This window comes from Phocoena phocoena, chromosome X (assembly GCF_963924675.1).
Source record: "Phocoena phocoena chromosome X, mPhoPho1.1, whole genome shotgun sequence".
NCBI classification, from domain to species: domain Eukaryota; kingdom Metazoa; phylum Chordata; class Mammalia; order Artiodactyla; family Phocoenidae; genus Phocoena; species Phocoena phocoena.
Window position 1 is genome coordinate 46,995,274 of NC_089240.1, and position 25,466 is coordinate 47,020,739.

At 52.8% G+C, this 25,466-nt stretch overlaps 1 protein-coding gene across 1 annotated transcript in view; it reads right to left on the reverse strand.

Annotated features, from left to right (window-relative positions):
- FGD1 (FYVE, RhoGEF and PH domain containing 1) overlaps positions 1 to 24,093 on the reverse strand; it is a 36,096-nt gene extending 12,003 nt beyond the window's left edge. Inside the window, exons 1-8 of the mRNA XM_065901252.1 lie at positions 23,286 to 24,093; positions 7,071 to 7,244; positions 6,589 to 6,766; positions 6,025 to 6,463; positions 4,650 to 4,739; positions 3,815 to 3,963; positions 2,284 to 2,440; positions 2,040 to 2,178 (exon numbers count right to left, since the gene is read on the reverse strand). Of these exons, the coding sequence (XP_065757324.1) occupies positions 2,040 to 2,178; positions 2,284 to 2,440; positions 3,815 to 3,963; positions 4,650 to 4,739; positions 6,025 to 6,463; positions 6,589 to 6,766; positions 7,071 to 7,244; positions 23,286 to 23,592 (1,633 nt within the window). The 5' untranslated portion in view covers positions 23,593 to 24,093. The remainder of the gene's footprint in view (positions 1 to 2,039; positions 2,179 to 2,283; positions 2,441 to 3,814; positions 3,964 to 4,649; positions 4,740 to 6,024; positions 6,464 to 6,588; positions 6,767 to 7,070; positions 7,245 to 23,285) is intronic.
- Positions 24,094 to 25,466: the final 1,373 nt, after the last annotated feature.

Genomic DNA, 25,466 nt, shown 5'->3' on the forward strand with positions numbered 1-25,466 from the left:
TTAGTCTGCAGAGGTCTGTTTGTAGAGTTCAGCTATCAAATTTTCTAGTGTTCTAGCTCTTTCTAGAAGTCCAGGCTTGGTAGCAAAGTGCCCCATCTGGTGGGGTGGAAGGGGCTCAGTGTAGGAAGTGGACACAGCAGTGGACACAACTGTCTGCTCCCGACCCTTGTGGCTTCCAGGACCCCACATTTTCTTGGTTTTCCTCCTACCTTTAGGGCTATTCCTTCTAAGTCTCCTTTGCTGATTCCACCTCCCTCAGCTTTGTCCTTGGCCCCCTTTTCTTCTCCATTTACACTCAATCCCTTGGTGACTATGGCCAGCCTCATGGCTTTGCACACTATCCCTGTGCTAGTGACATCCAAATCTCTCTCCCTGGGATTCTAGGCTCATCTAACTCCAAATCAAAGTCCTAAACTCATCTCAGGAACCATCACCACCAGCCAAAAATATGCATGCAAGTCATTCTTGACTCTTTCTCCCAAGCCCCACACCCATTCACCCTAGTTCTTTCAGTGCTACTTTCAAATATAATATATTCTGAATCCAACCATTTCTCACTACTTCCACTGCTACCATTCTCATCAAGCCAACCTTTCCCACTCAGATTATTGCAAAAGGCTTCTAACTGGTCTCTCGGCTCCCTTTCTGGCTCCTCAAGTGATCCTAATCAAAACCTTGCCATGGCTACCCACTGCACTCAGAATAAAATCCACCTCCTCATCTTGGCCTTCAAAGTCTTGCTCCTGTCTCCAGCCCTATTTCTTCCACCATTCTACCTTCACTGGTCATGCTCATGTCACACTGGTCCTCTTGTTGGTCCAGAGATATGCAAGCTGCCACCCCCTGCCCCACCCCCACCCCCCTTAGGAACTCTGCACCTGCTGTTGCCTCTGCCTGGAACATGCTCTTCCCTACTCAGCACGTGGCTCCCTTCTTCTTATTCAGATTTGACTCAAATATCCTCTATTCTGAGAGGCCACCCAATCTAAAGTTGACCCCCAGTCACTGTCACATTACCCTCTTATTCTCTGAATCACACATAGCACCTATCTAATGTTCTCCAGTGTATTTATGACTTTTGTCTACTATCTCCCCGAGTATAATACATACTCCCTGAGATCAAGGACCTTGTCTGTCTTGTTCACCTCCATGTCCCATGTGCCTAGGACAATGCACAGAACACCGAGGTGCTCAGTAAATAGCTGTTATATTAATGAAGGAATGAATGGAAGTAACAGTCTGGGGAGAGAAAGTTGGGGAGACTCTGGGCAGCACTCTTTGGGGTGTGACCCTGAGGAGTGGGTCTCATACTGAAGAAATCAGACTGAAACACTTTTCTAGTGGTTCAGTGTGTGAGTACTTGTCTAAGGAGGTGGTATCTCAGCCTAGAGATCCAAATCTGGGAGGCAGAAAATATGGAGTCCAGTCTGAGGTGCTCAGTTCTGGAGAGGTGATTCTGTGGGGTTCTGATCAGACATGGGGGTTCTTTTGGGAGGGTCATTCTGCGTAGTGGCTGGTGGATACGGAGTGGAGCTCTAATGTGGAGGATGGAAAGTCAGGGGCTTGATGAGACAAGCCTCTTTCTGGGGAGCTCAGCTGTGGAGATTCAGTAAAGAGGACTTGGCCTGAGAGGGTCAGTCTGGGCTCTTAGCCTGGTGGCTCAGTCCCTGGGGGTTTAGACTCAGTTTCATTTTGCACTTGGGACAACTTCGTTTGAGGAGAAGTCAAGGGGTCAGCCTTGGGGTCTCAACCTAGGAAAGAGATGGCTCCCTTTAGGGGATCTTTCTGGGTATGCCCCTCAAACTCTGGAGTTCCAGTTGGGAACTTCAGACTGGGGGGGGACTCCTGAATGTTCTGTCTGGGTGCTCAGGTAGAGATCTCAACCTGGAGGTTCATCCTGGGGTCTCATTCTGGACCCTCAAGGTGGGCCTTTCAGTTTGGAGGTCCTATTCTGAGATCTCAATTATGTGGCAATGGAAGGCTGACCCTGTGAGTTAAGTCTTGGGGTGGGGGGGACAGGGCCCGTTGTGTGCACTCACTTTGGGCATCCTTGCTGTCCGGGGAGCCATGGGGCAGCTTTAACAGATAGTCCTTGAGAAGCAGCTCATAACGGGGGATGCGCTGCACAGGCTCCAGCATGTGGTGCTGCAAGGTCAGGTTGCCACAGGCTTCCTCCTTCTGTGACAGGCAGAAGCAGGAGGGTTCAGGTCTGGCCAAAGACCCTTGACTGGGTCCCTGCAGACCTGTCCACCCCAGTCGGCCCCATCCAGCTTCACTGCTTACCTGCACCTCATGGATGATCACTTTAAACTGGGTAGAGCGCTCTGTCCAGGTGTTGACCAGCTCCACGGCCCGGTCAAAGTTCTTCACATACTCGCCGTACATCTTGAGGAAGGGTGCCAGCTTCTGCAGGATGTCTCCAATGCGTGGGTAGCGGTCCCTAGGGGGAAACAGGGGCTGATGTGGTCCTGCTGATCCTTGTCCCCCACAATGTCCCCACCCTGTAGGCCGGTCTTATCTCAGTCCTGGAAATCTACCTCTCAGCCAGTCTGCTCCTTTGGAAATGCTGCTTATATTATAAACAAAGTAGGCCAAAAGGCTCAGTTTGACCTGAGACCACGGCCTGGGCTGCCACCCACCCCAACTCTGCCCTGCCTTGAGCACAAGGGATGACACGTCCTGGAATACCCGCTCTGACCTTACTGCAAGGGCCACTTCATACACTGCTTTTTGATTCTGTGCCCAGCCTTGTGCTGGGTGATTCTGGGGACACAAATGAGTCACACTTAGCTGAGCCCTGAGAGGGTCACTGTCAGGTAGGGGAGGGCAAAGTAACCAGGCCTGGTTGCACTCCTCAGGAGTCACAGTCTACTGGAGGACACAGAGGACCAAACCTGGTCCCAGCCTTCATTGGTCACAGTCTGCTGGGGGAGACATGAGAACCAGCCCTGGTTCAGCCCTCAGGGGTCATAGTAGCTGGGGAGATGTAGGAAGTGACTTCATGCCAGCCGTCTGTGGTCACACAGACACGCTTTATCCTGTGGGTGTGGGGAGCATGGAGATGATTTAATCAGGAAGTGACATGGTCTGATTGTTGTTCAGAAAGACCATTATGGCAGGTGGTGTAGATGCTAAAGGATGAATTGGAAGAGGAGAGCTTGGAAGCCAGGAGACTGCCTATGAACCTTGCCCTTCTACCTCAGGACTCAGCTCAGATCTCACCTCCTCCCTGAATCCTTCTTTAACCCCCAGGCTAGTTTTGGTCCCTTTATCTGGATTCCCACAGCCTCCCATTCTCAGCTCTATCATAGCACTGATAAAAACAAACAAAAACAAACAAAACAACAAAAAAAAACAACAGCTCACATTCATTTAGCACTTATTACATACCAAGTACTGTTTTAAGCTCTCTACATGTATCAACTCATTTAATCCTTAAAATAACCCTACAAGGTAGGCTATTACTATTACCCTCATTTCACAGCTGAGAAAACTGAAGCAGAGTAATTTAAGAAACTCGCTTAACATCATAAAGCTAGCAAGAGGCAGAACTGGAATTTGACCCCAGCCAGTTTGGCTCCTAACCTCATACTCTTTAGAGCTTTGCTATTATTCTGTTGTAATTTTCTGAGTCCTGATCTGTCTTTCATTATAGATTGGGAGGGCCTAGAAAGCAGAGCTTAGGCCTGATTCTTTCTGTGAAAGGTGGTGAGAGGAGAGGGCAGGCAGGAACGAACTCTCGTGCACACATCTGGCCTGGGCTCGGCAGGCAAGTGGACAGGAAGGCGGGCAGCCTAGGTCTGGGGCCCCTCACCATTCCTCCATGCGCTTCTCTAGCTCAGGCAGCAGGAACTGCTGGTGGAAGCAATAGATGGAGCAGATGTTAGAGAAGATGCCATGGACGACGTCAGCCGGGAAGGAACTGCGGTTCCGAGCTTCTTCCAGCAGCCGGGCGCAGAACACCTATGGGGCAGGGCAGGAGAGATCAGCCCAGTGGGGCCTGGGGCTTAGCTGGGCAAGGGGCAACTGGCAGGTGAGGGCAGTGTCTTTGGGCAGCTCTGTGGAGTTTTGGGATCAGCACTGATCTTGAGACTGAGGAGTGAGGGAATGGAGTTTGGCTTATAATGTGGGGTTGGATTTCAGGTTGTCAAGGTTAGGATCTGAAGGTAGGCATTGGAACAATGAGAAGTCAGGATCAGGGTCAGGGTCAGAGAGAAGTTTGGAATTAGATCCATTCATTTAACAAATATTTTTGTTCACTGCCTGTGTGCCAGGCAGTGAACAAAGCAGACAAAAATTCCTACCCTTAGGGATTCTAGTGGGTTTGGGGGTCAGGAATAGGTCCAGGGTTAGAATGAGGTTCAGAGTGTGGTTCACAGCCAGGGGTTAATTCAGGATCTGGGTCAGAGTTGCAGTCAGGGCTGGTATACCTACCCAGGTTTAGGAATGAGGGTTGATACAAAGATCAAGCTTGGGGTCATGAATCAGAGTTGGCTTCAGGGATAGGATGGGGGTCAAGGTCAGAGGGGAGCCTTACCAAACTCTAGATTCTGGCCCCAATGGTAGGGTTGGGCTCAGGTCCTATCACTTCCTCCTTGGCACCCGCCTACCAGGTCCTGGTGCCCCGGCACCCCTGAGGGACCATTCACCTGATCCAGGAGGTGGAGCCTGGAAACATAGGCTTTCTCGGTTTGCAGGAGCTCATTGGCAATGTGGAACACCTTCTGCTGCACAGTCAACTGCAGAGAGAAGAGGCAACTGCTGGTCCATCATCCTGTACCCTAATCTTCACAAAACCCCCAGAATTCTCAGATAGTGCAAATGCTACTCTAAGCCTAATGCCACCCCGAGATAACCCTACCTCCCATCCCTGAACCCATAAGCCCCACAGGTTCACCCCTAACTCCCCCGTGTTTCGTAAAGGTCACCCCTCAATTCTGATACTGTGCACTCCTCATTCGGTCACTCATTCACCCAGCCATCTGCTCCCTCTATTCATTCAGCATAGTGTAGTGGTTAAGGTGTGGGCTGGAAAGTCAGACTTTCTGGGTCCAAATCCTAGCTCTGACATTTACTAGCCTGCATAAGTTGTATAAATGCTCTGTATTTAAGTCTCTTCATCTACATATACAGATAATAATAGGACCTAAGTCCATTTGTAATTGAGAAAACAAAATCATTTAATATAAATAAAACATATTAGACTATGGATTAAGTAGACTATAAATGTTATTTATTCACCCACTCAGTTCACTGTCAGCAAAGGCTTACTGAGTACCTGGGGTGTGAGGAAAACCCAAAAGTATAAAAATGTATAAAACTCATTGCCTGTTGGGCCACTTGCCTGTTCACTGGACACATATTTGCTGAGTCCCAGACCTCGGCCCCCACATTTGAGCCGGGTTCTGGCGGAGCAGGTATTCTGGCTGCAACCTAATTAAGTGCAAGGATGCCTTTGGAAGCAGTGTTAGGCTGCTGGGGCACAGAAAGGGATTCCTGCTGCTGAGAGCCTTTGTCCACAGCCTCAGGTTCCTAGGGGGCTCTAAGCTCTTGTGGCCCTCCGGAGGCCAGCTGTCTGGAAGTCTCTCTGGATGTGAGACTTTCCATTTTACAAATAAGGAAACTGAGGCTGTGGTGGGGCAGCAGAGACTTGCCCAATGTCACATAGCTACTGAATCTGGGGATTTTCTAGTTGGAACAGGACTTTAAAGATCCCCAACGATGATGCCCATCTTCAAGATGGAAAAACTGAGGTCCAGCTAGTGGTTCTTGGATGAGGGTAGAACAATTTTCCTAGTGGGCATTTGGAACTGTCCATGGTCATTTTTGTATTTACAGTGATGGGAGGACAGCGTACAGGTCTGCTACTGATATTTAGTACCAGGAGACCAGGGAAGCCAAACATTCCAAGTGGAAACAATGCCCTGTTTCAAGAAATACTGAGCTGGGGGAAGAAGCAAGTGTAAAAGCCAGGCTCCTGATTTCTCCACACAGTCCTGCCTCTCGGTGAACGTGGGTCAGTACCTCCACAGACTCTTGTCTCTCCATCGGGGGCACTGGGATTTCTCTGTCCTTCTCATCCTCCTCCTCGTCATCCTCCTCCTCCAGGTCACTATCAACCTCCTGGGAGCTGGGTCGGTGGGGGTCGGCCAAAGCAACAGGGACACTGGCCAGGGCAGGGAGCCCAGGGCAGAGGCTGTGGCTGGGGGGCCCATCATCACTGATGAAGCAGGTCTCCTCGCTGTTGGATGGTGAGCTGATGCTGTCAATACCGCTGTCCCGATTGGGCACCTTCTCGCCGTCCCGGGGCCCGGGAGCCAGCAGGAACAGGCAGCGGGAGGCCTCGCCCTCGGGGAGCTGGGGCACTGGTGGCTGCAGGGGTGGCTGTGGCAACATGGCTGGCTCTGCGGGACCTGGGCTGGGGCCAGGGGCTGGCCTATCCGAGGCAACAATCACAGGCTCTCTGAGGTGGGTGGTGGACACACATGAAGGCAGGGTATGAGCTTGACTGAGAGGCCTGTCTTACAACTGTCCTTTATATCCCAGGCCCACCCTACCCCCACAGGGTCCCCTGGGGACCAGACTCACCTTTCAAATTTCTCAATCAGTGAGGATACTGCTGCAGAACTGAGGCTGGCCTCTGCCCTGGAGGCCAGGCCCTTGGCTACTCGGGGGTCTGCAGGCAGTGGGCGTGATGGCGGGGGTGGGATGGGCTCAGGTGGTGGGGGCATCCGGGGCATCTGCAGGTAGCTGGGCTTTGGGGGGACTAGAGAGATGGATGGGAAAAAGAGGGGAGATCCCAATGGGCTGAGTTTGGAGTTGGCTGTCATAGCCAGACCACAGGCCCCTCCACAAACCCCCAGTCTGTACCTTTGCCTGAGGTAGGCACAGAGCAGGCCTGAGGTGAGATGCCAGTATGCACATGTTAGCCCCAGGTCTCAGCCCTTTGCCCCTAGACCACAGTGCTTCCTGTCCTTCTAACAAGCCTTCTCCTCTCCCACTGGCCAACCTTTCCCCTCCTGTGTCCCCTCTCATGGGCCATTCTTCTGCCCCTCTCTGGACCCACTTACCCTGTGGCTTTGGGCCCGGTGCCCGCTTCAGTGGTGAAGGACGCTGGCTGGGGGTTTCAGTGGGGGGACCTGGGTCTGAGCGAAGTCGCTGGGGACCTTCTGGATGAGGCTCAAGGCTCTGGCCAGGGTCAAGGGACAAACTTTTAACCAGGATACGGTTTCCCTGGTGCAGCCCTGCAGAAAGGGAGAAACTGGGTGTGAAGCAACTGATTACCCCAACTGGGAAGCTGTATGTCTTAGCAGGTACCTGTGATATTGGGTTTTCCTGAGCCCCTTTCCTGGCCACACTGCCTTTCTGGGAAGCCTTTACCCCAGCCGTCGGACGGGGAGCCAGGCCCAGGGTTGTGGCTGGCTGTTTTCAGTAACAGACAAGAGTTCTTTGTGATTAGTACATTGATTTCTTGTATGTCAGCAGGCATTATTATTAGGGAGTTTAACCAGGCTGGGGGTGAGCACGAGCAGCCTATGGTTTGTGTACATGCTTGCACTCTTGTTTATTTAGCCACAGTGAGATGCTGAGCCTAAACCATTCTTCACCTTTTTTCTTAAGGTCCTGAGGATATCTGGACTTCCTTTTCTATGGTTTTATATAGCTGAAAATGATGAAATTATATTTCATGAACAAAAGTTTTGCTTCTTAAAATGCCAGCTTCTCACTAATCTGTACTATCCTCTATTTCCACACCTACACACACAAACACACAGCCAGCACCCAGAGTTCAGGTCATAGGAACAGCTTTAAACAGGCAAAAAAATTCAGAAAAGGGAGGCCTTTTTGCACTGTCCCTCTTCTTTCACTGTGGGCTCCCTACCTACCTTTGTCTTTGGGCCTGGGGGAGATGATGGTCACACTGGGGAGAGAAGATTCAGTCTGGGAGGTGTGAGGAACACCCCCCTCCCCGCACCAAGGGATGGCATGTCCTAAGGGAAGGAGTGTGGCCTGGATGGGCAGGGAGCTGTGGTGGGTCTCAGATGATAGAGACGAAGGGGAGGGGGAAGAGTAGAGTAGAGAGGGCAAGCCCTGCATGGCAGTCTGAGGAGCTGGATGACTATCCTGTGGGCAGAAGGGAGCCATGAAAAGCTGTTGTAGGGAAGGATGCAGGCAAACAGGTGTGAGGACGAGAGGGTGAATGGCAGCCAAGAGCCCCCAGAGCTCCCAACCACATATGGTGCCAGTTTTGCTGTGCCACAGCCACGTGGCCTCTCACAGCCACAGAGAGTCTGTTAACCTGTGTCACACAGTCTCATACATGACCAGTCACAAGTGGGTCCACCCAGTCACAGAGACACATGGGGTTATTTACACTGTTTCACTTAACTTTGGGGCCGCACAAGTTCAAACATCCAATCATGTGCAATCACACTTCTGAAAACCTGGTCACACATAGTCACAAAGACCCACAGTCACAACTTCACATATTATCACACAGCCTCACGGTATCACATGCACCAGCAAACGTGGCCATGCACAGTCACAAAGATGCAAGTCACACAGTGGCAAATCTACAATTTCACACACAGCCTCATACAACGATCACCCAACCACTTACCATCATATACCCACTTACATACTCTTCAAATATGATTCCACCGAGTCACAAAGATATACAGTGCCATTTATCCTGTACCTCACAATTGCAGGGCCACAGGGTGTCATAAACACCAGGATATGGTGTTGCAGGTTCACACACCTGCAAACGGTTCACACATTGACAAGACTATAGCCACACAGGGTCATTATACCATGTCAGACACAACCTTGCACAGTGGCAAAACAGCACAAAGTCACATGCCAGCATGTACCCAGAAACACAGACACACAATCACAGACACATGGCATAATTTACTATGTCATACTCATGAAACAAACATGTCCATGGAGTCCCTGGGTCTTAGGGGCTCAGGTATACACACCCACATGACACTTGCCTCGTGGTCTAAATAGTCATGGTTTCACACGCGGCCTCTGTTGCAAAAACATACAGCTACAACACAAAGATACCCTACCGGGTCACAGGCAGAAAGAGCAGCAGGGAATTTTAGCTCTCCCAGTCCTGGAGGGAAGGGAGTAGCCCAACCCACAGGGTTCCAGCAGCTTCCCAGGGTCTCTGACTCCATCCAGGCTACAATCCAGTCGCAAAGGCCCCAGGGGCCTCAGGCCATGGTCCCCTCCCAGCCCTGAAGGAACAAGGTGCCCCAGGCCACAGGCTGAGGCCCCCACCCCCACTCTGTACCTGGCTTTGGGTGGTTTCCTTATTTCCTTTCCCACCTGAGCAGGCAGGGCCCTGGCTGGGAGGGAGAAGGTGCTCCTCTCAGCTCAGCTGGGCTGCTTACCCTGCCCTGCTCAGCACATCCTGGCCTGGTCCTGCCCTGTCCTCCCCCTGGGCTTGGGGTTGAGGGGGATGAATCACCTGGAGGGCGGCACATGCAGAGACATAGGTCGAGAGACAATATGGCTAGAGAAAGTGAGAGACACAGAGAGCAGCTGAAAGGACCAGAGATCCAGAGAGCAAAGCCAGGCACCCCACCGTGCAGAGACCCCTCTCAGGGTTACACACATAGGTGCCAGGGTCCCAGGTGCCCCTTGTCTGCCTCCTTGGGCCTGGAGGCGCCCACCTGGCCCTGTCTCCACACCTCAAAGCAGGCAGCCCTCCCTGGGCAAGCCCTCCCACCCAGTCGGTACAGGGCAGTGGGGCCCCTAGTTGGGGCCTCTCCCTCTCTCCACTGCTTGTCCCAGGGATAGGGTGACCATGCCACCCTCTGTGGCCTTGCTCTGGCCCACTCTCTGCTCCCTCCTCACCCACCTCACCTGGGAGCGCACAGATGGGCCTGCCCCTCCTTTCTCTCTGCCTCCTTGCAGGCAGCCATGCAGAATGGGATTCAAATATTCGGGGACACCCTGGATTCCCAGATGAGAGGGGCAGGGACTGTCAGCCCAGTTTCTAATGAAGAGATGAAGGCAGCGAGAGGGGCAGTGACTTGCCTGAGGTCACACAGCAAGTCAGTGACAGACTTGTAGCAGACTGATCTGAGACTGGACTTCTTAACCCTGCTCTCCAAGAGGAAGCTCGGAAAGAGGGGAATCTAGAGGGGCAGAGGTGCGCGTCAGTGCTTCCGAAAGTCATGAGCTAGTGCGGCTAGTAAGAGCAACACCCCCAAGCCTGCCCACAGATTATGACAACAGGGCTTCAGTTCAGGAGCCTAGGCCTGGCCAAGAACCAGGCAGGGCTCCACTGAGGGAAGAAGATTCAAGATCCATCTCTCTCCTATTGCAGGGCTCCCCCTCCCTGTCCCTCTGCCTACATTTCCCTGTTTCCTCCTATGTTTCCCCTTAGTGGCCCCCTTGGCCCCAGGTCTTGCTCCCTTCGGGTGGCTAGATGGACCTCCAGCTCAGGTCATGCCACTTATCTGCGCAAGAACCTTCCATGACTCCCCATTGCCCATGGGGAAAATAGAAGCTTCCCAGCTGGTTCTCTATGGCCCCTCAAGACCCTGCTGAACTCCCTGGCTTCCTTCAGCTTAGTTTAGTCGCCCCAATACTTCTGAGCTCTGCTCTGAGCCTGGTAGATTCTGTGCTGGGGGAGCTGAAAATCCTATCTCTGCCCTCAGGGAGCTCTGAAGGGGGGTCCTTCCCCTCCCCTAGATATCACAGCCCTTCCCACTTCCCCATCCCATCCCCACACCCCTTAAGTCCTGCACTGATTTTCTCCAGTCCAATTTTTTACATTTAATTTAATTTTTTTGGCCAAGCTGCTCCGCATGTAGGATCTTAGTTCCCCGACCAGGGATGGAACTTGCGCCCCTGGCAGTGGAAGTGTGGAGTCTTAACCACTGGACCACCAGGGAAGTCCTCCAGTCCATTTTTTATGGTTGATAATCCACAACATTCTCTCTTACACATGCACGTACATCGACACTCACACCCACACACCTGACAAGGTCTTCCACCAGCACTGCCCCCTTGACCACTGGCATTAGAACAGAGGCCACAAAGGGCATCTCCCTCCCCGCCACGAAAGTCACACCACCAAATGCTTCCAATGCAGGGGGCACGGGTTCGATCCCTGGTCTGGGGTGGGGGTGGAGAAAACCGTAAAGACCTGGTGAGAACCACAAAGCTGCTCACACGTCCACATGCAACACGCTTGGCACAGGGTGTGCACACACAGCCATACTCAGGCGTCTCTTGTCACTGATGGGAAACACGCCCTGGGCACCCCAGGATGCCTGGGTGTGGCCCTGGCTCTGCTGTGGGCGTGGGGTGCGCCCTCTGACAGGCCCCTCAGCAGGCCGAAGGGCAATCTTGATCCTGACCCTGAGGGAGCGCCCAATCTCAAAGACAAGAAACTCTCATTCAGGAAAAGCTAAGTGCGGCTCAGGAAGTGCAAGGGGGTCAGCCTGTCGGGACTGGGAAGCTCAGGGGAGGGAGAGGCCAGGGACAGGATGGCCAGATAAAATACAGGATGCTCAGTTATGTTTGACTTTCAGATAAGCAATGAATAATTTCTTAGTATAAGCATGCCTCATGCATACTAAAAATGTATTATGCTATACTAAAAATTTTTTGTTGTACATCTGAAATTCAAATCTAACTGTACTTTTTTGGGGGTGAACTCCAGAAGCCCTAGTCAAGGAGGGATTCTAGTGAATGAGGTGGAGCCAGGCCTCCGAGGTGGCACCAGGCAAGTTGTGGGCTCTACCCAATTTCCCTGCAATGGGTACCTGAATGCTTATGACAGTGACATTATTTCAGGGATCACCTTGAATCTGGTCTTATTTATTAAAAAAACAAAGTCAATAATTAAAAACCTGTGGTACTTGACCATTCCAAAGAAGGGTGGCATGATCACATTCACTGACCAGACTGCATGGGTTAAGGTGTTGTGAAGCCTTCAGTAGGAACATCTGGCTCAGGAGTAACACAGACCTCAGTTAAATCCCAACACCCTCACTTACTAGCTGTGTGACCCTGGGCAAGCCTCTCCATCTATCTGAGACTCAGTTTCCTTGTGTGGAAAATAGGATAATAATCACAGCTCCCTGGTTTTGAGGAGTCCATGAGACAAAGAAGGGAAAGAGCATAGTGCTCCCCCACCCACAGAGCAATGTGGCTTGAACTTGAAAGCCAACAGAACCGCACATCCACAAAGACACAAAACTATGCACACAGATACATAAACCCACAGACCACAGGCTGCAACCCAACACAAAGCTATCAACACACTGAGAAACGTGTGCAAACCCAGCCAGAGATGGACACAGAATCCAGCCCCACTCTCCTTGGCAGCTTCTCAGATCAGGGCGGGATTCCTACTAGAGGCGGAATGGCAGAGAAAAGACAATGGTATCCCATCCCCCATTCAAATTCAGTTCAAATATAGAAACCAAACAAAACCACAAAATAAGTGTCAAGAAGTATAACAGAGTTTGGAATTTTCCCATGACAACTTACTGTTAGTGAAATAGCAAACTCATTCCAAAAATTGTTTCTGGTAGCTTCATGCCCCTGCCTGGCAGGTGCCCTTGAGCATGTGCTTCTGGGCTTACTGGCAGAGTAGGTCTACCATCTAGCTGAGTTTGAGGACCATGACTTTACCACTGGAACTGGACCCTTACCTCTTTCCGAGAATTTCAGCTCCCAGCTCTCCCCATCCCTGGCCAGCAGCACCCCCTCTCCCTTCTCCCAGCTTTAGCCTTGGCTTAATCTCAAGACAGCTAATAGGACCCCAGACTGGACCTCAGCCATTAACACCCTGGTGACATGGGGAATCGCTTCACAACTCTGGACCCCGATTTCCGCCATCTGCAAAATGGGGAGAATATGTGTGTGCTTCTCATTGTGAGGAACTGGTGAGATGCTATTGTGGGCAGAAGCCAGCCCTAGCACTCAGGCCTCCTGAACCCCAGTGCATGGTTCTCCCAGCAGCCCTCAGCCTCCAGGCTCAGAGGTAGGCCCCTGGGACAGTTGAATTCCTGGGGGTGGGGTGGGGTGGGGAAAGGGAGCAGAGGGAGTGGAGAAGAAAGAACAGCAAATAAGAAAGTGTCCTTTGGGGAGCCAGCTCCGTTGGGGGGCTGGGGGGGAAGGGGAGTCCCTTAGCTTGAGAAAAAAGCAGAGGATAAAGGTGGAGTAGCTGCCCCACCTCTTCCCACCTGCCCCTTGAATGTGAGGTCCAGCCCAGCTGCCCTGCTCCACCTTTGCAGCCAAACTTGCTTGGCCTGGCAGATGTTCTTTCTGAAAATTTAAACACAAAGCTCTGTCAAGAATGAGAAATGCAGGGGGAGCTGTCTATAGGAACCCTGTGGCTAGCCCGAAGATCCCTTCCTTGAAGTGGACTGGTCTTATGAACATAAGGACTCTGCAGAAAAATGGGGGCACCTTTTGCAGAGTGAAGGCATTTTTGGAAAGTGGGAGCCATTCTGGCAAGTAAGGAGCTTCCTAGAATGTTCCCTCTTGAAAACTGGAGAAACTTTCTGTAAAATGAAGGTCTTTTGGATAAAAAGAAAGCTCCTTCTGCAAAGGGAAAAAGTTTCTGCAATATGGAGGCGCTTTCTTCAAAGTGGAGGGACATTCTGTAAAGTGAGGAGAGTTCTATAAAGACCCTTTTGTAAAATGGATGATGTCTGTAAATGAAGGACCCTTTGACAAAATACAAGACTGTTCTGTAAAACGGAGGAACTCTTTTGTAAAATGAGGCTCCTCTGTAAAGTGAAGAACATTTTTGTGAAGTGTGGACCCTTGTGTAAAGTGAGGACCTTTTTGTAAAATGGGACAGTATAATGCAATAGGGGATGGTGAAGATGGGGGTAAACTGGAGAGCGCATGCCTCACTTAAAGTAGGGATGGCAGCTTCTCCCCTCTATCTAATTGTCACCTTGCAGTAATGGGGGCCCTGCATTTTCAGGTCTTCCAATATTTCAAGAGAATCAGAAATCCAGGCTTTTATGTGAAATCCCCTAATTTTAAAAACAGTGAGTAGGCCACAAGAAACTTTTGAGTCAAATTAAACTTGTGGGCCACCAGTTTGCAACTTGCAATACCTGAGTTAGATGGTCCTTAAGGTCCCTTCCACCTCTGCCATTTACCTCCTGCTCTATCTGATGTGCTCTGGCCCTAGGGCAGCAGCTTTGGAGTCCCTCCTCTACCCCCTGGAAGGGCCCAGTCTCTTCTGGGCCTGAGCACTCTCAGGGAGCTGGCTCATGCAATACTTGTCAGCAGTTCTGTGAACTGGAATCTGCCTTTCGTTCTGTCTGGTCTTCTGCCTTGTGCAGGATGCCTGGTGAAAAAAGCAGGAGACTGCAAGAACTTTTAGAACTCTCTGGAACTCAAGGTGTTCAGTTTTTTGTGGAGGATATAAGGTATGAGGATTCAACTGTTTGTTGAGCTCCTACTCTGCACCAGGCATTTTGTTGATGCTTTCCTGCAGGGCATCCTCCTAACAACCCTGTATGCTATTACCTCCATTTTACGGATGAGGAAACTGAGGCACAGAGAAACAAAATAACTTGCCTGAGGATACACATCTAGAAGTGGTTGAACTGAGACTGGATCCCAAGTGTGTCTGTGTCCAGAGTCACAGAGCACATCCTCAGTCAATGTTTGCTGAATTGCGAAAGAAATCACATTGGGGGCGGTGGGGGGGAGGTCAGAGAACTTTCTAAAGGAAATGGTTTTTGAGTTTGGCCATCCAGGTTGTTTTTTCAGGTGTAGATAGACTGGGCACAGTCCTGCAGGCAAGGGAAGAAAAGTGAGCAACGGTGTGGATACTAGGGGTGGGGAGGTGAAGAGTGTGTTTTGAAGGGCACAGTGACCAGAGTCTTGGGTTTGTTAAGAACAGGAGGAAGGGGCAGAAAAAGCCAAAAGACAGGCAGGCACCCTCCTTCTCCACCAACCACTACCACCAAGATACAGACCCATAGGGGCCATGCAGAGGCAGGCACTGGCACAGAAACACATACACACACACACACACACACACACACACACACACACAGTCTACATACAGAGACCCACACGCAGAAACATCTGGAAATGCCCCAGGGGCTTAGAGCCAAGGTGTCATAACACAGGAACACATAACATATACAGACTCAAAGACACACACAGACACACATGGATATATAATGACACACACTCAAACATACACATGGATATACAGAAACAAGAACATTAAGATATACACAAAACAGACCCATGGGGACAAAGACAGCGAGGCAGCCAGGCACATGTGCACGCATGCGCACGTACACACACACACACACACACACACACACACACACACACAGCCACATGGGAGCACAGACAGCCCATCTCTCTTCCAGTTGCTTGATTGCTGTTAAGGGCCTAGCCACCTCCTCCCAGCATCTCTGGACCTGAGGCCAGAGAAGGCTGGGGGTGGTAGCTCCACCCCCAGGGAGGGGCTGGGGACTTCAGAGGACAGGAAGGGAAGGGAGTGGAGCTGCAGCTGGGAGCACTGGGGGCAGTAATTACCCAGTGCTGGGGCTGCCACGCTGGCTGTGATTTCCCTCCTCCTGAGGACAAAGCCGCTAGGGGATGGCCTCTCTGACCCCTGCTGTGTGTGACCCCAGAGCCCCCAACACCCACCCCTCCCCCCTCCCCCTGCCCCCACACCGAGGCCTGGTCAAAACTGAGAGTTGGCAACACAGAAAGATCATGACGGAAAAGGACCGAGAGAGAGACTGGGACAAAAACAAGGAGGAAGAAGACAGGAAAACTACAGAGACCCAGAAAATCGGACAGCTAGAGAGGGAGACAGGAAAAAATGGGCGGGGGCGAGTCAGAAGGGAGACAGAGACAGTGAGGGATGCAGGCCCAAAGAGGCAAGGGGACAAAAAGAGCAGACCAGGGCCACTTGTTGAACATGGCTACAATGTGCCATGCGGAGTGCTCTGCTCTACCTGTGGCATTTAATCCTAACAACCCTAGGAGGTGGGGATGCTAACCCCATTTTGTAGATGAGAAAACCGACGCTCAGAGGGGTGAGGTGATTCGCTCAGGATCACATGAAACTAGAAAGTGGCAGAGCTGGGTCTGGGGGGCTCTCACCACTACCTGCCCCTGACAGGGACATGGGGCCCAAACAGAGATCCCTGAAGGAATTCTCCGGAGACAGAAGCTGTCAGGGAGATCTGGAGACTTGGAGCCCCTAAGAGATGCAGAATGAAAGAGCCCAGTACCTTCCCTGCCCCCTCCCCTACGCCCCGGGTGGGGGAGGGGGCCGCAGCTACACCTGGAACGCATTAGGCTGGGAGGCCCCGCCTGGGGAGCAGGGAAGAAGCTGGAGAGGGGGGCAGAGAAGGTGAAGGTGAAGTTGAAGGCAGCGGCGTGGGCGGCGGCGAGGGCCTAGCAGGCCCAGGCAGAAGGGCTTCTATGCCAGCTTCAGCTCCTTGGGGGCAGCGCTGCCAGTCCTGCCTTTCCCGCTTTCTACAGGCGCCTTCCCTCCCTGACTTAACCCCTTCTCTGCACGGGCCACGGGGAGGTGCTGCGGAGCGCTGAAAGCCTCCAGCAACGGGAAAAGCCTTCAGTTCCCTCTCTGGGCCTCAGCCACACACCTGTGCCCCTCACCCTCCTGTCCTTAGTCTGGGGCCCAGATGGACACAATTGACGCCTACTGGGCACTGCCCCTTTTTCAGGCTCCTCAGACTCAGTGCATCTTAAAACCCAGCTCTATCCCAGCCCCTAGTGGCTCTTCCTCCTGTTTCCCCACCCCAGGAATGGCACCTCCAGCCACCCAGTTCCCTAAGCCAGAGGCTGGGCTTTCTCCATGACTCCCCCTGCTCCCTTAACTCACACGTCCAGCCAGACCCCAAGTCCTACAGACTCAACTTCTTAGGAGGGCAGGAATCCATAGACTATTTTTCCCACTCTAGCCTCCTAACGGGTCTCCCTCCCATCCTCAGGGCCCTCTACAAGGTATTCTCCACACCACAACCAGGTTATGAAAACACAATCCCCTTCAATTTCTGTAGCCCGGTGAAGGGCTCCCCTTGCCTCGGGGGTAAACTCCAAACTCCTGAGCGTAGGGACAAGTAAGGCCCAGCCTGAAAACACTTCCCCACCCCCACCCCCACCCCCACCCTCCAGCCACAAAGGCCTCTTGTCTGTTCCTCGAAAGTGCTCTCCTCTGCCTGGGGCTTTGGCACATGTCATTCTCGTGGGCCTGAACAGCTTTTCTGCTTCTCCTTACCTCTGGACTATTTATCCATGGGATCTCAGCTCAAGTGTCCTCTTTTCCCTGCCTGCCCCCTCCTCATCTGTTCCTTCAGCACCTGTGCTTGGAATTACCTGTCATGTATGTCTTCCCTGCTAGAAAGGAGCTCCACGAGGACAGGGACTGAGCCTGCCTTTTGTTGCCCACCCAGCAATTCACACAGGGCCAAGCACAAAGTAGGTACTCAATAAACATTTGTTAAATGAAGAAATGTCCTCCTTCTTCCCCTCTTGCACTCTCCCTTATCTGCTCACCAAGTACTTAAGGATGCTCTACTATATGCCAGACAAATGTGATGAACAGGTAGGTCCTTGATGTTACAAATGGGGAAACGAAGGCCTTGAGGTGGGAAGGGAAGCCTGAGGGCACAGTGAACCAAGGGCAGAGTCAGGAGTGCAGAGGTGCCTTCTGCTATTGCCCTCATCCTTGTCTCCAGCCCTCTGTGTTTTGAGGTACCTTTTGGAGGTGTGATGCCTTCCAGGTCCAAGGAACTGGGTACTGGAGCCTGGAGAGGCTGGACTCACTGCTCCAAGGATGTCTGCTCTCTCCAGATGAGGGCACTTAACACTTCTGGACTGGGCAACGGCAGAGTGCACTTCCTGTCCTCATTCCAGACAGGTCCTAGCCCCACCCAGCCAGCGTCTGGCCAGCTCCACATCTGCCTAAGGCATTTAGCTAACTGGTCCCCAGAATACCATGGTTGGCATCTGTCTGGAGCACTGGTAGCTGCTGCTCACCCTTGAAGGAGCAAGTAGCCCCAGCCAGGCTGTCCCCTAGGGGCAGAGGCACGTGAAAGGGCCGAGGAATGGGGGTGCCAACCATCTGCAGCTGGAAACTTCAATTCTTTTAGTCCTGTCTGGAGAAGTCCTTTTTGCAGCTACCCAGTCTTTACACTTTGTTGTGTTTGTTTGGGAGGCCCCAGCTGACTAGAAACCAAATCAGGGTCTTTTCCCAGACACTCCCCTGGAATCTCAAACTGCTGCTCTCCAAAAATCACCAGCAGAGCCCACCACCCCCTCCTGTCAAGAGTCCCCTCTTCTCCTTTCCATGAGCAACCTCCCTCTATGGTCTCTCAGGATGCCCTCAACAGGGAAAACATGGAAGGAGCCACAGGAATTTACTTCACCAATGTTTGATTTGCTTTTCAGTACTCCCTCCATTCTTTGCAGCAGCCACTACCCTGGGTATATGTGAAATGGGTCTCAGCTTTATGCAAATATACTTTAAAAACTGCTCCTCCCCCCACCCCACCCCCAAATGACATTTCTAAGGCAAAGTTTGGGTGACTCTGCTGACCTCACTATCTGACCTCACTATCCATGTCTTCAAGGATGGGACTGGGGCTTCCCTGGTGGTGCAGTGGTTAAGAATCCACCTGCCAATGCAGGGGACACGGGTTCGAGCCCTGGTCCAGGAAGATCCCACATGCCGCAGAGCAACTGAGCCCGTGAGCCACAACTACTGAGGCTGCACTCTACAGTCCGCGAGCCACAACTCCTGAAGCCCACACGCCCTAGAGCCCATGCTCTGCAGCAAGAGAAGCCCGCGCACCACAACGAAGAGTTGCCCCTGCTCGCCACCCGGATGCCCCCCCAGGCCTCTCAAATGCAACAGGTTTCAAACATACATCAGTATCTCCCCCCAAACCTGCTCCTTCTCTTGCAAGTAGGTGGCTCCACCAGCATCCACCAGGTCACCATAGTTGGTTTCAGAAAACAACCCAGACTCATCCTGGACTTTTCCTTCTTCCTCGGCCTCTATGTCCAAGACACCACCAAGATCTGTCCATGTTAGCACCAAAATATCTCTCAGATCTTACCTTCCTCACCTGCCATCACTCTAACCCAAGCTACCTCTTGCTGGGATGACTGTGACCCCTACCTGCCGGTCTCTGACTCCACTCTTGTGCCCCTATCATCCACTCTCCACATACAGCCGTGGGGATTTCTCAAACACCCATATCTGAGCACATCATTCCCCTTCAAAGGTTCCCCTTTGCCCTCAGGATAAAGTCCCTTCACCAGCCTTATCTCTCTACTTCTCCCAATACCAGCCCCTGTCTGGGGATGCCTCATGTCTCAGTGCCTTTGCTCCCACTGAACTTCCTACCTGAACTGCTATGTTCCTCCTAGCTCTGCAAACCTTGGTGGCACCCCTCTAGAGCCCTTCCTTTGGGCCACGCCCTGTGCTGGGTGCTGCTGATGCCAGCGTTTCCTCTGCCTAGAGTCCCAGAACTGTAACTGCCTTCCAGCTTAAATTGCCAAATGGCAGCCATACATAAGAGCTAGGCATAAAGGGTAAACTGAGGCTGCCAGTGTTTGTGTGTATGTGGGTGAGAGGTTGACTCACTCCCTTTAGCTTAGATCCCATGCCTCCCTTCAGGGTTGGGAGTTATGGTGGGAGGCCCACACAAGGCCCTGGGGAGAGGGCCTCAGAGTGGAGGCTGATGTGGTATCCTAATGATGCTGACTCACTGTAGGACCGCAGCTAAACTGCCTCTCAGAGTCTCCACTGTCCCAGCTCAAGGATGGTTCCCACTCTAGGCTATACATCAGAATCACCTGAGGAGCTTTCAAAATAGATTCCCGGGTTGCAACCCTAAGATCCTGGAGCTCTGAGGTAGAGTCTGGGAATCACATTTATTTTTTCAAAGTCAACGAGGGGGATTCTGATGTTCATCCAGTATAGGAAACCCAGGACCAGACGGTGACTAGGGGCCTTTCCAGCTCCAATTCTTACTCTAAGAGTGTCAGATGATGGCCCAGGCTCCAAATCAGAAGGAGCCAGCCCCTCTTGCTGCCCCCCTCAACAGGCTGAGTCCTTCCACTACCCACGAAAAGGCTTTAACACCAGGTGCAACTCCTTTGACTGAGCTAGGGTCAAGTCCCAAGCTATCCCCCAATCAGCATCTGGAAAGATAGTCCCAAAGCTGAGGAAGAAAGCAGGGCTCCCCCCAAATCTCTATGAGCAAACCTACACTTGGGAACTCCTTTCTGACTCTCTCAAAGCCCTCTCTGGTATCTCAGAGTTTAGTTATCTCAGTAACCCAATAAGGCCTTAGGTTTTATCAAACCGGGAAATGGGCATAAAAACAATCAACCAACCCCCCACTAGGAATCAGGGTAACTAAAAGAGAAAGCACTTTGAAGAAATTCAAAGCTTTAACATGGATAAGATATATTATTTTAAAAACCATCCCCCCCCCACCAGGATGGGCCACTGCCCCTAAGGATGGTGATTCTATAAAGGCCTCAGCAGTCTGAGGGAGGAAGCCGGGAGGCACACGGAAATCTTAACATGTGGACTAAAATGTTTCAATCCTTTAATTGACGCCCTCCCTCTCTCTCTCTCTCTCTCTCTCTCTCTCTCTCTCACACACACACACTCACACACACACACACCCTGCAACTACCAACCCTGTCCTCTTTGGGCCAATTATAGGCAAGTCCTGTGGAGAGAGAAGCAAGTCACTTGTGCCTACCCCTGGGCTGGCTGGGCAGTGGGGGTGGCGGGCTCTCACGCCCCATGCTGCTGTGAATCACATGGCCCAGTGCTTGTCTTGCCAGGGCCTGAGTAATTCCTCTGCCTCTTCTTCAGAAGGTTTTTCTCTTATTTTTTTTAAAATTTTATTTCATTCTGCAGGCTTTGCAACCAGTATCTCACAGACTTCTCATGGCATTCTCTAGATGAGGAAATTGAGGCTCAGAGAAGGGAAGTCACTCACCCAGGGTTCCACAGTGAGTCAGTTAGGAATGGTTAGATGGGAGGCCAGGTCCTTCCCTGACACCCTTCTTATTCCTACTCCTCAACTTGAAGTGAAAGAAAGAAAAAGACACCCACCAATTCGAGAGGCAGGGACTTCATTGGGAAAAAGGATCGTAGGAACTTTGTGCTGCTTTTTGGGGGGAGGAGGAGAGTGGTTCAGGATGGGTATTTTGATTGTAATTTAGAAGGACTGACGGAATAGAAAGAATCACTGCTGTGTATTGATCAGAGGCCAGAGACCAGGGGCCTAGATGCTGCCCAGCTACTGACTCCCATACCAAGAGTATCTGGAGGGCAGGAGCTCAGTTGTCCTTCTCTTAGACAATGGTTACTGAGGGCCTACTATGTGATCCCTTCTTATCTGTTCAGGCATTTGTTCAAGGATTTATTGAGCTAGGCACTATGCTAGTTGCTGGGGATACAACGGTGAACAAAACAGATATAATCCCCTTGCCCTCACGGAGCTCACATTCTAGTTGAGGAAGACAAGCAATAAATAAGTAGACACATAGAATAAGATAACTGCATATGTACTAAGCACAAGGATGGAAGTGCAGTGGCAATTTCGATGGAGACCCACAAGGGCCCCTACCTAAAGTGATCAGGGAAGGTCTCTCAGAGGAGGTGACATCTGAGCTGAGACCTGAAAGATAAGAAACAAGCCAGGTAGAGAGCAGGGGGAAGAGCTGCCAGGCAGAGGGGAAAGCAGATGCAAAAGCCCTGAGGTGGGAGTGCTTGTGGCATGTTTTGGGATCTGAAAGAAGGTGCTGCAGTAAAGTGGGTGAGTAACCTGCTCCACACTGTGTCTGTCAAGGAGAGTTTGGAAAGTCAGCAAGAGCAACGTGCAGGGCAGGGCGTTAAAGGCCTGTTGTCAGCTGGTTATCTCCAGCCCACACTGAGGGAGCCCCTGAGAACTCCCAGAGGTTCCACAACTAGCCCAAGGTCACAAGAGCAGCAAGGGGCACATGTTGCCCATACTTTTATGCTTTACTAATGCTACCTGGTACTGGGCCACAGTCCCCCCAAACCTGAGAAGCCTGGGATGTGGACCCTGGGAGGTCCCAGAGGCTCAACAGCTACTTCAAGTGTTGCCCAGGGGAAGGTACTGCTCTTCCTCCATGGCTCCTGGGCTCAGGTCCACATGGGATGTCCCCAGATGGGGGAGGCCCTGCTGGACTCCTCAGACACTCAGTTCTGTGCAGTGCAAAGGTCTCTCCAGGCAGTGGCCTGTGGCCCCAGCCTGACCTAGAGCTGCTCCACCTCTGCAAATCCAAGTTCAAGCATCCTGACTTCACCTCACAAACAACCTTATTAAAGCCCTGCACCTCTGCAGCTCTGCTACAACTGGCTTCTGCCTCCCCCCATCACCACCTTTCTGCTGTCTCCCTACCTACCAGCCCCTCCAGCCCTTCCCTCCAACTTGACCCCCAAGGCCCACCTCTTCCACCTTTGTCTCTCATCAGCACCTTCTACTCCCTCCTTCCCTTGTCCTCCTGCCACATACACCTGGCAAAACCCCAACCTTGGATCAATCCACCATCCCTCTTTTTTTTTTTTCCACTCATACTCCAGAGCTGCCGAACAGTACAGGAGAAAATCACATAAGCAGAAGGCTTGGCTTTACTTTCATGGTCTCCAACCTCAGTTTGGGAAGCAGAAAGACCATAGACTTTGGACTCAAATAGATCTGGTTTGGAATCCTGTCTCTATACTAGCTGTGTAACCTTGGGCAAGTTACTTAATTTCTTTGAGCCTCAGTTTCCTCCCGTATAAAATGGGTCTAATGATACTTACTTCACAGGAGGCTCCTGAAGATGAAATGAAAACCCATGTAAAGCACCCAGTGCCTGGCACAATGTAGGCGCTTAGCAAATGGAAGACTCGTTCTTTTCTCCCATTCCCCCAAACAAACCCCCCTTTTACTGCCTTGCAATCCAGCCCCTTTTTCTTAGAGTGCTCCCTCTCCCATTAGCCTCAGCAGATAGAAGAGAAGAGGGTCGGAAGGATTGAGGGGGCACAGGGGACAGAGAGGAGGCGGGGGGGGGGCCGGGGTTGAAAGAATTAGACGAAGGCCGAGGAGCGAGGGAAGGGGTTGCGGGTTGAGAAGAGACGAAGGGCTGGGGTGAGCGGGCCGGCCCAGAGGTGGGGCTTAAAGGGCCCGAGAACAAGAACCCGCTCCCAGGCCCATGGCTCGGGCTCCCATGCTTTCTCGATCACTCACCAGGCCGGGGTTGCGAGCCCTCCAGGTGGTAGGAGAAGCGCAGGGCCCGGTGGTGCTGTGGACTGGGGCCGCAGGGCAAGACCCGGGGGCCTGGAGCGACGCCCAGACTGGCGTCCGAGGGTCCGGCAAACTGGGGATCCAAGAGGCTTCCGAGAGCCGAGCCTGATCCCCTGGGCACCGGCAGTGCAGGCTCCGAGGCTCCAGGGTCCGAGTCGGCATAGGCCGGTGGCGCGGCGCTGGGGGAGTTCGCGGTTGGGTGTTCGGGCTCGGAAGGCCCAGCGCCCCCCGGGGCTCGGTGGCCGTGCATGGTCCGGGCCTGGGCGCGGGGCCCGGGCTCCCCGCTTGGCTCCAGCTCCTGGGGCGTAGGCGCGGGCGGAGGAGGCCCGGCGCCCGGCGGAGCAGCGGCCTCAGGCTCGGGGGGCGGGGCTGCGGGCTCAGCCCCACTGCGGAGACTCGAGCCCCCGGCCCGGGCCCGGGCCAGCAGCCGTGGCAGCGGTGGCAGTACCAGCAGCAGCCGCGGCCACCGCCGCTGCGGTGCCAGGCATCGCCGGCCCGGGCCCCGCGCTGGGAGTGGGCTCGGCGGGGCCGGGGGCCCGCTGGGGAGCGCTGTCTATGCGGCAGCGGCTGGGTGAGGGTCGGGGGGTAGCGCTCCGCGCGGGCTCTCTCGTGAGAGGCGAGCCACTTCCGTAGCCCCGGGGCGAGCGGCCGGTCTGTTCCGAGTGCGTGTTCTCTTCTTTCTCCCCAGATGGGAATCGATCTGGGCTCTCCTGGCTGGTCGGAAAAGGTTCTTCCTCCCGCCGCAGCGGAGGCTGGGGGGCGGAGGGGAGGAGAGGAGAGGGAAGGGGAGGGAGGGAGAGAGGAGAGGATGGCGGTGGCGGGGGGCGCGTGTGTGCGCCGCGCGCTCGGGCTGGGGGTTTCCCCTTCAGCCAATGCCTCCCGACGATGCTCCAGCGGCGGGGGCAGGGGCACAGCCTGGGCCCGGCTCCGCCGTCCTCCCCAGCCTTGGCCTGGGTCTCCGCGGCGGCGGGCGGGAAGGAGCCCGGGGAAGGGGGTGGGGAGGCGGGAGCAGTCGATGAGGCAGCCGCAGCCACAGCGGCGCTGGGACCCAGTTGCCCGGGCCCCGCCCCCTCGCCCGGGATTTGCGCCTGGCCACGCCTCCTCACTTCGGCCGGCCTCAATTCTCACTGCGACCGCCTTCAAGGCACTCCTTCTTCTTAAAAATTCCCCCTCAGCCTGTCCTCCCCATCTCCCCCTGGTCCCGCACAGTCAAGTCTACGGGCTCAAACCCCCAAATCTGCCTTTCTGTCACATCTCAGTTCTGCCTCCCTCTGCTCATCGTTCAATCTCCTTTCCAGCAACCTTTCCACATGTTCCAGAGTTCTAGGGCTTGGCTCGTAGGGGACTTGCCTTTGATACTCTTCACGCAGCTCAGACCAGACCTCATGGTTCTTTACTTCGCCACTCTTTGGCCAGTAGCCTCAGTTTCCAGGATTGTCGCATCTGCCTGGCAGCATTCCAACCTTGAATCAGTCCAACTGTCCGCCTTTTCCATGCCTGTGCCCAGGCAGCTAAACACTGCTGGAGAAAACTATTCAACCTCACAGATTTGTGCCACTATAAACTCATGGTCCCCAGCTTCTACCAGGCCCTCGGTGCTGACCCACAACCCTACTATGCATTCCCGGACCGCCTTCTCTCTCATGCTCTGCAACAGCCATTTCTAACCTCCCTTCTCCTTAAACCCCTAACTTCTCCATCTGTCCCCTGACCCTCAGCAGATGACCCCACCTACTTCACAGAGTAAACAGAAGTCATCAAAAAGGAAGTTCTTTCCTTCTTGCCACCAAACCTACAGAATCTGTCCCTTGTTCCTTCCCAACAGCATTTAAACATACTCAGGTCTCTTCCATCTAAAAATTACCAAAAAATCTCCCTCTCCAACCACCTCCCTCTCTTCCCTCTATAAACGTCTCAAGAGTCGCCTACACTTAACTGTCTTAATTTTACCACTTCCCACTTATCTTTCAACCCACTCCAATCTGCCTCTACTATTTGCCTGATACTGCTCTCTTATCAAGGTCTGCCATGGCCCATGTCACTAAATCCAATAGAATCTATTCAGAGGTTATCTTACCTGACTTCTTGGTAGCATTTGGCACTAGTGACCACTCCCTCCTCCTT